The sequence below is a fragment of the Peromyscus eremicus genome, chromosome 1 (assembly GCF_949786415.1).
Source record: "Peromyscus eremicus chromosome 1, PerEre_H2_v1, whole genome shotgun sequence".
NCBI lineage: Eukaryota > Metazoa > Chordata > Mammalia > Rodentia > Cricetidae > Peromyscus > Peromyscus eremicus.
Window position 1 is genome coordinate 165,192,349 of NC_081416.1, and position 12,458 is coordinate 165,204,806.

General features: G+C 52.4%; 1 protein-coding gene across 4 annotated transcripts in view; it reads right to left on the reverse strand.

The window, feature by feature from the left end:
• Window positions 1–3,293: 3,293 nt before the first annotated feature.
• Window positions 3,294–12,458, reverse strand: part of Akt2 (AKT serine/threonine kinase 2) — a 50,531-nt gene continuing 41,366 nt past the window's right edge. For all 4 annotated transcript variants that reach the window (XM_059279414.1, XM_059279390.1, XM_059279399.1 and 1 more), the window contains exons 7-14: window positions 10,348–10,413; window positions 9,368–9,436; window positions 8,034–8,156; window positions 6,533–6,661; window positions 6,223–6,437; window positions 5,667–5,754; window positions 5,485–5,587; window positions 3,294–4,682 (exon numbers count right to left, since the gene is read on the reverse strand). In XM_059279414.1, coding sequence (XP_059135397.1) covers window positions 4,603–4,682; window positions 5,485–5,587; window positions 5,667–5,754; window positions 6,223–6,437; window positions 6,533–6,661; window positions 8,034–8,156; window positions 9,368–9,436; window positions 10,348–10,413 — 873 coding nt within the window. In that variant the 3' untranslated portion in view covers window positions 3,294–4,602. The remainder of the gene's footprint in view (window positions 4,683–5,484; window positions 5,588–5,666; window positions 5,755–6,222; window positions 6,438–6,532; window positions 6,662–8,033; window positions 8,157–9,367; window positions 9,437–10,347; window positions 10,414–12,458) is intronic.

The following is a 12,458-nucleotide window of genomic DNA, read 5'->3' on the forward strand; positions in this document are numbered from 1 at the left end:
TTTTTTGAAAATCTGTATGTGTGCATGCATGTGTATGTGTATACCAGTATGCATTTATGTGTCTATGTGTGTTAATGTGAATCGCACATGTGAAGGTACCAGCAAAGGGCAGGTGCAGGAACTGGATGCCCTAGAACTGTGACAGGCAGTTGTGAGCCGCCCAGTGTGGTTACAGGAAACCAACCCTGGGCCCTTTGTAAGAGCAGTAAATACTCGGCCAAGCCTTCCCCAGTCCCTAGAGCACTTTTGTTTGTTTGGAGACAGGGCTTCTCTGTGTAGCCCTGGCTGTCCTGGAACTCACTCTGTAGACCGGGCTGGATTCGAATTCAGAGACCTGCCTGCCTCTGTCTCCTGAGTGCTGGGATTAAAGACGTGTGCCACCACTGCCCAGCTCCTAGAAGACTTTCTAAAAGCAAGAGCATTACATGATAAAGAGTTGATAAATGTCTGTGGAAAAGAACAATATGTCAAGAGTAGCTTTCCTACCTTGGTGGTAGGACCTCGAGTAAGAGAATCTTCTGTCTCTGGACAAATGCTGAAACATGGAGAACTGAACTGGCCAAGCAAGCGCTGAAGACCGTAGGACAGGGTGCAGTTTGTCTCGTTCTATAATGCTGGGAACTGAACCCAGAGCCTTGCCCATCCTGGACAAGTCCTCTACCCCAGGGCCACACCCCACCTACATGCAGTTTTTACTTCAGGATTTACGGAAAGCTGTGTGCCATCCAATCCCCACCTTCCCGTGATTAACAGCTGAAGTGGTACACATATCACAACAAGCACAGGTCTTGTTATGAGCTAAACTGGCTGACTACATCTGGAATGAACGAAAACTCAAGTGGCCAGAGACTCCCATAGGGATTTTTCTTTTCTTTTCTTTGTGTGTGTGTGTGTGTGTGTGTGTGTATGTGTGTGTGTTTTGTAAAACAGGATTTCTCTGTGTAGTCCTGGCCATCCTGGACTCTCTCTGTAGACCAGGATGGCCTGGAACTCAGAGATCCACCTGCCTCTGCCTCTCAAGTGCTGGTACTAAAGGCATGTGCCAACCCCCCCCCCCCCACACACACACACTTTATTTTTGGACAGGAATCTCAATGAACCTGGAACTTGCTAGTTTAGCTGGAATGTCTGGCCAGCAAGCCCCAAAGATCCAGTCTTCATCTCCCTGGCGCAGGGATTACATGCACAGACCACTATTGCACCTCCATTTTAAAAGATTTTTATTTATGTGTGGGTCCCGTATAGTGTCCATGAAGGCCAGTTGGGAGCTGCACAGCATTGTTCGGAAACCCAATCTGTTTTCTGCAGGCGCTCTCAGGCACTGAGCCCCACCGGGGCCGACTTCATCTTCACGCTTGCATGTCAAGTGCTTTACTATCGGGGCCCCTGTGCTGTGGGTTATTTCAAGCAGGTCCAGGAGAGGCTCTCAGCTCATCTTATTTTTCCCACCCCTGTCCTGGAATCATGTTACCTTCACTCCAACCCCATTTCTGAGGTCTGAGAAGTTTCATTCCGTAGCCCAGGCTGGCCTTAACCCTGGCATCCCTCCTGCTTTAGCCCGCCCTGCCCCCATGCCCCTGTACTGGGATTACAGGCATGACCCACCACTCCTGGCCAGTACCACTTCTGACAGTTTCCCTTCAGATCTGAAACCATTTAAACATTAAAAATTTAAACAAATGGATCATCACTATACTTTCTGGAATGCTAACTAGCACATCCTAAAATCATAGGATGTAGACCATCAATACCAAAGTACACACACAGCAAGACAGATCCTTATTTTTATTTTTTATTATAGCACTGATGATAGCAGGAAGAAAAAGAAAAAAGGAACCAGAAACCCAAGTTCTTGGCAATGGAGGCACACACCCATGTACACCCATGCAGCCTTGGGAAGCAGCTAGAGTACAGGCTGTCGTGTCCCCGACCTCTGAGAATGCATCAGTGTGGTGCCAAGTCTCGAGTCCCCGAGGACCCAGAGGCTGAGGACATCTATTCTGAAGGTATGGAGGTGAAGGGACATACCCCAGGCATGGCCTCAGCTGGAGGAATGGGGGATTCGAAAAAGGTAGGGCAAACATTCATGTCCAAGTCCACAGTGATATTCCTGGGGACCCTGGGCCTGTGGGGGCTCACTTCTTTCTGATGCTTTCATAAACACACAAATTGGGCAGAAAACAAAACCTTGTGAAATGTTTAAAGTGGGCACTGTAAAGGATGATTCAAGCACTCCCAATGAAATGGGTAGTATTTATTAAAACTCTTTTCCTTCAAACTAAGCAGCACAGGCAGGCACATGCACGGATGTATGTTCACTACAGGGGACAGCTGCCTGTGGGTCCCTCACGTGGAGCTGCTGAAAGCCGGAGGTAGACAGAAATGTATCCCACTGGGAGATGAGTCACACAACATGACAGAAAAAACTGTTCCATCTGTAACTGAGGGTATGGGGCAGGGAATAAAAGGCATTTTCCCCTGTGCTAGAGAGGGAACCTAGGGTCTTTCAAATGCCAGACTCACAATCTACACTGAGCTGTAACACCCCAGCAAAGGCTTCACCTACCTAGACTTAAGATGGCCCCACAGCCACTACATGTCTGCTCTGACGTTGGGACAGATGTGTGAACTGGCCTCGGCTTTCCCACAGCCCTTTCAAGCCCTCAGATTTCCATGCCTGCCATGCCCCTGCTTCTAGTAAAATCTGGGTCAATTCATCTACACCAGACCCTCTGTGCAGCCTGCTCCCTGCATATGGGAAAGTGAGAAGCACCCCACTGAGAACCAGATGGGGATCTTCATAAAAGGGTGCTCAGTGGAGGGAGCCCTAGACCTGTGCAGCTGCTAATCAAATACTCGGGTGTCCCCGCTGGAGACGACCACAAGTGTTGTTAAGACATAGATTTTATGATGGCATTTGGGGACGTTAAGGCTTCCTGGTTTCACACAGAAAAGTGTTGTTCAAGGGCTCAGAGGCCCCTCCTACTGTCACACTACACACAGGCTTCCTGTTTGGAGCCACCTAGACACCAGCTGCCCCAAATCTGGCAGCTTCTAAGGGCCTGAACCTATCCCTTCCCGACCCAAACCGCCCAGCCCCCTTTCCCCTCTCAATAGCACCTCTCCCCTGTAGCCTGGACCCACCCACCCACTTTCCTACCTCCATCTGTTCCATCTCCACAGCTCCATGGGCCTCAGAACTGGGCAGGGCAGATGACGGGTGGTACCAGGTACACTGGTACTCCAGTACTGGAGTAGGGGTAGCGGTTGGCGAAGGAACTGGGGACTGGGCCCTGGTTTGAAATGAGTGTCTTTATTGCTTGTACCGTACAAATATGAGGAGTAAGGAGAGGCCAGTAGGGATGGGAGAGAACTGTCAGATAAACACACACACATAAAAAGGAAAAAACAGATGACCCCCATCCATCCCTGCTACCCCCACCCTACTGCCTTTTTGTGATCTGTCTACTCTGAGGGGTGGGGTGGGAGAGTAAAATCAGGAAAACTCAATTCCAGACACCCAGAGATACTGAGGATGGGGAAACACGGCCAGAGCAGCAGGTGGATCCTCTCCACCTGCTGCACCCCATGGGATCAAAGGCTCAGGCTGGGGTTGAGGCCTGAGCACACTCACACATGTGCTGAGACGCTCACTGCTAGAGCAGGGTGCACACTGGCACCCACGGCACCGACAGACTCACTCACACATTCACCTTAAGGCTCCATAACAGGGGCCCTGGAGATGAGGTGGCCCCCACCCCAATGTGTACCAGAGACACCTGTCCCCATCTCTGTCCCCTCCCAGGCCCCAGTCAAGTCCAAGGGGCCCAATACTGTCTCGGTGTGAGATGTGTAACCGCCAAGGTTGGCTTCCCTCTGCCCCAGGCAGAAAATGGAGCCACCCAAAGGGACTGGGGCCCAGCAGGAGGCAAGGCTGGCTACAAGGAAACCCTGGTAAGGCACGGGGCTGTGGACAGGAGGGCTGGCCCCCAAATGTTCCTCCTGCTCTATCCAGAATCAAGAGAGCAGCCTGGGAGGAAGAGGCAGGTTCAGGAGGTAGCTCCTGGTCCTGGTTCCCCCACCAAGATCCAAGGACTTGGCTCCATTTTCTATGGAGCCAAACCCAGATGATCCCTCAGCTTCCAAAGTCCTCTGCCTGTCCCTGGACATTATTGCTTCCTGCCCCAGGTGAGGGGGCAGCAGATAGACTGCCCAGATGATAGCATAGAAGGCATCTGGGGTGCTGGGGGGGGGTGGGGTTCATCAAGATGTGGCCTCTGCTGGCTTGTTCCCAAGCCCAGGCGACCCCACGGCTCCCCACTTCACCTTCTGGAGGCTGGTGGTGATTTATAACCTCTCCCCTTCCTCCCGACAGCCCATCCTTGGGCAGGTTCCCAGCACTCATCTGGGAACAGAGGGGGGGCCAGGAGAGGGCTGCCAGGACCGCTAAGTCTGGATAAGAACTGAAGAAGAAACTGGACATGGGGGTGGGGGGGACAGGGAAGGGAACACAAACCAGAAGGCAAAATAAAATTTTCTTTAAAAAGCCACCCAGGCAGTGGATGGCGGCCATGCTTGTGTCCTGTGGTGGCAGAGGGCTGCTCACTCTCGGATGCTGGCCGAGTAGGAGAACTGGGGGAAGTGCGTCTGCTGGTCCAGTTCCAGCGAGCCCAGGCTGTCATCTGTAGGGTTAGGTGGAGATGAGGGAACAGCAGTCTTGCCCACCTCCACCCCACTGGGAAAGGGCCACAGACAGGAGTGCGCTGGGACTACAGAAAAGCCTGAGCCAGCAGTGGTGGCCCTCAGCACTAGCATGGAAGGAAAGCATTGCTTTTGGAGAGAGGACTAGCCATGAGCTCCTCCCCAGGCTGGGTCTTCTGGCTGTTTTTCTCCCTCCCCGGGCCTGTTCCCACCCATACTCACCTGTGGTCAAGGGACTGTCGGTAGCCCTGGCACAATTCTGTCCCAGCACAGAACCCTTACACAGGTTCCTACGCCAAAGGTCTCCACTTTCCCAGGTGACCCGTCCGCCCACAGCCTGTCCCTTCACTCCAAGGTTCTCCCATGGTTGGTACCCACAGGCCACTTCTGCTAGGGGTGCACCTTGGCCACCACACTGCCAGGCCAAATGTCTCCTCCGCCTTCTAGCCCTGGGACCCACGGAAAGCTCTGAGGGTTCTGGGCTGTCCCAGGACCAGGAGCTCCCTGAGTGCTCAGCCTTGGGGTGGCTCCAGATCAAGAACACGGTCAACAGAGTGCTCTAGCCCAAAGACTAGGGCAGTCCCTGAACCCTGGAACACACTACAGCCATAGATCCTGATGACTCTTACAGCAACAGCAGGCCTTGTAAGCAGATCTTAGGGAAAGCGGACAGACTCTATAATGGCAGCCAGCCAGGGTCCTCCTGGCACGCAGGACCCAGGGCAGACCCCACCTCTCAGCCATCTAGGCAGGCCCAGGGGCAGTGGGGCCCCAGACACTCACAGCGGTCCGGGGGTGTGATTGTGATGGACTGGGCGGTGAACTCATCGTCAAAGTACCTTGTGTCCACTTCAGAAGTGACCTGAGGTTTGAAGGGTGGCAGGAGCTGTGGAGAGGAGGCTGGGGTCAGCCCTGCCAGGTCACCTGTGTGCAGGGAGACCCCTGGGGCAGGCAAGAGTGCTCACCTTTCTCTGTACCACATCCTGCCAGTTGATGCTGAGGAAGAACCTGTGCTCCATGACCTCCTTCGCGTCACTGGGACCCCCGCCGAGCCTGGGCAGAGACAAACATCACCTACCACCCAGCACCCAGACCCACAATGGCAGGTTCTGGGAGCCAGGCTCAAGGCACAGGCATACATGATCCAGGGTCCAGGGTCCCTGTGCAGCCTTTGACGATGCTGTCCTGCCACAAACCACTTCTCAGATGGACCTAAGCCTGGAGAGAGCTCATAGCTTGGATCCAAGGTAGGGAGAAGGCAATCTGGGCCGAGGGAGCCACATTCTGACCTCATCTCAACCCACAAAGAGGTGACAGGGTAGCAGGGCAGGCTTAGAGGTCAGAGGACACACGCACTGGCTCAACCACATACAGTCCTGTGATCTCAGGCTGGTCAAAGGAATGCTGTACTCCTGTGTCCCCACAAAAGAGACAGGGAAGGGCAAGGCAGGCTGGTGTGTGGAAATGCCTACTGTGGGGCCACTGGGGTTGTTCAGGGGACCACACACTGCCAGGCCACACCTCTGCTTAGGGTCCTTCTTCAGCAGTCCAGCCAGCAGGGACTTGGCCTCTGGCCCAAGTGTTCGTGGGAAGCGGATCTCCTCCATGAGGATGAGCTCGAAGAGGCGCTCATGATCCTGGTTGTAGAAGGGCAGGCGGCCGCACATCATCTCGTACATGACCACGCCCAGCCCCCACCAGTCCACTGCACGTCCGTAGTCATTGTCCTCCAGCACCTGGAGGACAGTAAGAGGCCAGGCAGGAGGTGCTAGAGTGGCTCCACCCTCAGGCTCCCTCCGCCCTTGGCCTGCATGCTCCCAGCCCCAGCCACCTCAGGTGCCAAGTACTCCGGGGTCCCACAGAAGGTTTTCATGGTGGCCCCGTCACTGATGCCCTCTTTGCACAAGCCAAAGTCAGTGATCTTGATATGGCCATCTTTGTCCAGCATGAGGTTTTCCAGCTGTTTAAAAAAGAGCCAATATATGAGAGTCAAATCCTCCCAGGGTTTTCCTCTAGGTCAGCGGTTCTTGACCTGTGGGGGTCGAATGACCTTTGCACAAAGGTCACCTAAGACCATCAGAAAACACAGATAGTTACATTACAATTCATAACCATAGCAAAATTACAGTTATGAGGCAGCAACGAAAATAATTGTATGGTCGGGGGTCAGCACAGCATGAGGAACTGTAGTAAAGGGTCGCAGCATCAGGAAGGCTGAGAACCATGGCTGTAGAAGCAGTGGTTTGGGGTGGCAAACTGTCACACTAGGGATTCCTGGGGGACAAGACAGCCATACAGCACATGCACTGTGGGTTTCAGTTTCTTTTCTTTTTGAAACATGGTCTCCTGTGTAGCCCTGGCTGGCCTGGAACCCAAGAGATCTAGCTGCCTCCGCTAGAATTAAAGGCATGTGCCACCATGCCCGGCCTGGACTTTAGTTTCTTTCTTTCTTTTTTTTTTTTTTTTTTGGAGCTGAGGATCGAACCCAGGGCCTTGTGCTTGCTAGGCAAGTGCACTACCACTGAGCTAAATCCCCAACCCCATGGACTTTAGTTTCTTAAGGCTCAATGTGAAGGTTACTATGTTCTCAGAATTTGGTAAATTTTTGGAGACAGGATCACTCTGTAGCTCAAGTTAGCTTTAACACAAAGCAATCCTCCTGCCTCAGCCTGTATTAAAATTACAGGGATAAGCCCAGATTTTTTTGTAAGTTATAAAACACATACCAGAGAGAGCACACACAGCATACATGACACCTCAGTGAGGCCCTGCTGTCTACAGCTCCTGCTCCAGCAGAACCCCGGGAGCCCAGTAATGAACCACTCTTCTGTCACTTGGTCTTCTCAGGACCGCCTAGTGCACTGGTGTGCACTCCACACCCAGCAGACACTCTACCACCTGCGAAAGGTTCGTCCCCTCTGCTCCGGCCCCTTCCCTCAATATTGGCCCACGGGATGCAGCCACCGCCACTGAGGAGCTGCTCTGCTACCTAGTTTACCTGGAACACGCCATAGCACATGGTGGACATTTTCTGGCAGCAGGTGCTGCAGGCCGCATGAACAGTGTGCTCTGAGTGTGTGCACACCTTCCCAGGTAAAGACACTCACTGTTTCTGGTGTGCACAAGGCAAGGACAGATGGTTGGCAAGTAGTTTTGGTGTCACTACCAAGTCATGCTCCGGATGCTGCCAACCCACAAGCCTGTCAGCAGCCTCGAGTCTCATAGGTCTTCACTGTGGAACTGTCTGGAGTGTGTGCCTTGGGCCAGCCTGGGCCTTCTGTGCACTTCCACTCCCACCCCACCCGACACTTGTCCCTAGGCCATCTACTCACCTTGATGTCACGGTACACCACATCCCTTGAGTGCAAATACTCAAGAGCTGATACGATCTCTGCACCATAAAATCGGGCCCGATCCTCCGTGAAAACTCGCTCCCGAGAGAGGTGGAAGAACAGCTGCGGAAGGAGGTGAGCGAGGCCTTAGCCCTGCCCCCCCACCCCATGGCATGCCCCAGAGGCGAGGCCTTAGCCCTGGCCCCCCACCCCATGGCATGCCCCAGAGGCGAGGCCTTAGCCCTGGCCCACCCCATGGCATGCCCCAGAACACATGGGCTCCAGCAAGAAGGACCAAGTAAGAAAAGAACAAGAAAGAAAACGATGAAGGATGTAAACCAGCACGGTGGGGCTCACCCATAGCCTCAGCCCTAGGAGGCTAAGCAGCAGAGTAGGAATTCAAGGCCATCCTTGGCCACAGGGTTTGTTTGAGACTAGCCTGGATTACACAAGACTCCAGATAGATGGATGGATGGATGGATGGATGGATGGATGGATGGATGGATGGATGGAGAGATGGATTAGATAGATAGATAGATAGATAGATAGATAGATAGATAGATAGATAGATAGATAGATAGATAGATGGATGATAGGCAGATAAGACAGATAGATGATAGACAGACAGACAGACAGACAGTGGGAGGTAGAAAGAGAAGCATCAAGAATTCAACGTCAGGCTTAGCGACACAATGAGAATGAGTTTGAGACCAGCCTGGGCTATCTGAATGAGATTTTGCCAATAAATAAGCAAATAGATACATTAATTCATTAGTGATTACTAAGCAAGCGGGCAAGGGCTGAAGAGTGAGGAATGACCAGTGAGTGACGGCACAAGGGCAAGTGGAGACAGTAGGAGGGACAAGTGACGGAGGGTGTCAAAAGTGAGGCAAGAAGCAACAAGCCACCAGTGAGTGACCTGCTGAGCAAGACAACTGGGCAGTCACAGTAAGTGTGCCACGGCTATCTACCGGCACTCAGTGAGCGTGCACAGGTGACGAAGCGGGCTGACTGACGCCACAGTCACATGACATGGCGCAGCCTCAGGTGGCTTTCCTGGCACTGGCAGTCTCCCACCCACAGCCCTGCACCTGGCTGTGAACACTGCCCAGGAACATAGCAGCAATGTCACCTGGGTGAGCCTCTCACTTCACCTCCCAGCCTGCCCCATCTTCAAAATGGATCTCCTACCTCCTGCTGCAGAGGGAGCAGGGTAGAGCTTGCCTCTCTCCACAACACGCACGCACGCACGTACGTACGCATGCCCCCATCTCACCCAAGTCTTCCTCGCTTCCCTCACTACCATCGTAAAGTGGCCAGGTGGCACAGCTCACCTCGCCCCCATTGGCATACTCCATCACAAAGCACAGGCGGTCATGGGTCTGGAAGGCATACTTCAGGGCCTGTGAAGGGAACCAGAACGCTGGGACAGAAGGAACCTGAACTGGCACACTCTGCCCTGCTTGGGTCATAGGAGTTCAAATCCCAGGCATGTCCAGAGGAGAAAAATACGCTCTGACCATACAGAGCTGTCCTCAGCTCTCTCCTTGTCACACACGGAGCTGTGCTCTCTATCACAGGGACTCTTGTTCACTGTGGCTGAGTGACAATGGACTGGGTACCAATTCCAAAGGCAAGACAGACAAGCTGTCAGTGTACAATGGTTCTCAGACTGTACTCTTTTTTTTTTTTTTTTTTTTTTTTGGTTTTTCGAGACAGGGTTTCTCTGTGTAGCTTTGCGCCTTTCCTGGAACTCACTTGGTAGCCCAGGCTGGCCTCGAACTCACAGAGATCCGCCTGGCTCTGCCTCCCGAGTGCTAGGATTAAAGGCGTGTGCCACCACCGCCCGGCCAGACTGTACTCTTAACGAGCCCTACCAAGGGTTCCTCACCAATCCCTGCCAGTCCCTCTGCTCACAGAAACCATAAACCCCAAGGTTCTGTCATCAAATCCCATGTGAACAAGTACTGTCCTTCACAGGGCAGCATCCTCAACCCAGTCTGCTAAACTGACAGGAACTTCCTTCACAGGAACCATGGCCTCAAAGCTGCTTTCCACGTCTACTGAGCCAGGGTCAACAGGCACACTATGATAGCACGTTTGTGCCTATGGCATCTTCCCACTTTGGCCAGCTGGGTTGGGCACCCCTCACGCCCAAACATGGCTGTCATGCAGCCACCACCCAGTGTCCTGATGCTCAAACAGTCTGGGAGCCCAGTGACGCTTTGCCTGGCCCACCTGGCCCTACACCTAAGCTGTGCTTATAGTAGCAAGGCTTTCGCTCTTTCCAAGGGTTGGCAGGGAAGGAACTCACAGTAAGGAAGGGATGCCTGGTGTTCTGCAGGACCCGGCTCTCAGTGACTGTGTGGGCGACTTCATCCTGCGGACAGACAGTGCAGATGAGTGGCAGGGGCAGAACAGGGCTCCTCAGGCCCTGACCAAACGGCAGCCTAGACAAGGGTGACCTCAAAGCAACAAGATGAACAGTTGATAAACAGACTTCACAATGTAAAGACTGGGCTAGCAGCACCTGAACTCAGGCCAACCATTAACATCCACTGTAGCTTGAATCTTCAGTGACCCCAAAGGCCCATGTGTGCTGGAGGCGTGGTTCCCACCTACTGCACTCTTGGGAAGTGGAAGACTATGGGGACATAGAGCTTAATGGGAGGAAACTAGTCTCGGTGGGCATGCCCTTGAAAGAGATATTGGGAACCTAGACCTCTTCCTCTCGTACTTCCCAGCCCCCTCTGCCATGTGCTCCTATGATGATGTACAATGTCTCCGCAGGCCTAAAGCTACAGAATACTGCAGCCATAAACTGAAAGGTGTGAACAGCCAGACCCTTCCCTCCTCACAAGCAGTCTACCTCAGCCTGTCAGTGACGCAGCACTGGAATGCACCCCAAACTGTCTACCTCAGCCTGTTGCAGTGATGCAGCACTAACATGTAGCCCAAAAGGGAAATGAAGCACACAGTATGTGATCTTGCTCCCACCCCCCAGGTACCACACCAATGTGGGAAACCAGCTTTAGAGAAGGAACTGGTGAAGGCTCTAGATCTAAGAAGTACTTCTCAGGGTGAGGTCTGGCACCAGCAGCATCAACCTCCCAGGACACTGCATCACAAGCTTAAGTTTGGTGTGTGCCCAAGGGCAGAACCACAGGAAAGCTCCCAGATGCCGCCTTTTGCTACTTCAACAACCTGGGCAAGGGCATACACTCAGGAGATGCTGGAAATATCAGATCATTTCTGATTATCACAAATGGAGGTTGCTAGTAGCCTCAGCATGCACAGCTGGGGATGCCGCTAAACCTCCTGTGATGCACAGTGCAGCCCCACTCTTCGGGACGACGTGGGCCACAATAGTGCTGAAGCTGACAAGCCTGCCCTGGGTCAACTTTACTGAGAATCTGTAAGGAGCTTTGTTTCTTCTTGCAGAGGACCCAAGTTCAATTCCCAGCACCCATGTTAATCCACTCATAATAGTCTGCAACTCCAACTCCAGGGGACCTGACACACTCTTCAGGCCTCCACAGTCAACTGCGCTCATGTGCACACACTCTCCCCATGAACACATACAAGTAATCTTAAAAAAAAAAAATCTTAAAATATACACAGGTGAAATGGTGTGGCTAGAATATATCTGAAAATACTCTAGACTCAAAAAAGAAAAGATGATGATGATGATGATGGGCTGCCAAGATGGCTCAGTGGTTAAAAATGCTTGCTACTCTTCCAGAGGACCCAAGTTCAATTCCCAGCACCCACATGGCTGCTCACAACTTAACTCTAGTTCCAGGAGATCCAATGCCCCTTTTAGCCTCCTTGGGTACTGCATATATGGTGCACAAACATACATGCAGGCAAAAACACCAATACAAATTTAAAAATAAAAGGGGGGAAGGAAACAAAACGAAGTCCATGCTACATCTGTCTTACAGATGGCAACAGAGAAACCAGAGCTGTTAAGCACACAGGCTTGTCTCAATGGGAGGGATGTGAACACTTGTTTTCCATCTAGAAGGCTAGGAATGGATGTGTTAATAACCTGGTGACCTTTGCTAATCTGTAAAGGCAGGCCTCCCCCAAATCCCCTTTATCCTGAGCATTGTTTCTCAGTCAATAGAACCAATCCATCCTCATGAAAGAGGTCCCATGTACTTTGCGAAAGTGTCTTGCTATTAAGCTTATCACGAAACCCTTTCTCCCTCTGGATGTGGTGGCTCACTCAGGAGGCTGGGACAGATAGATCCCTAACTTCAAGGTCAGCCTGGTCTACAGAGTAAGTTCCAGGACAGCCAGGGCTACACAGAGATGCTATATGAAACAAAACAAAACAAATCTCTCCTCCCTTAGACCCTTATCCTGAGCATTGTTTCTCGGCCAACAGAACACATTCTTGTGGAAAAGGTCAAAGGTATT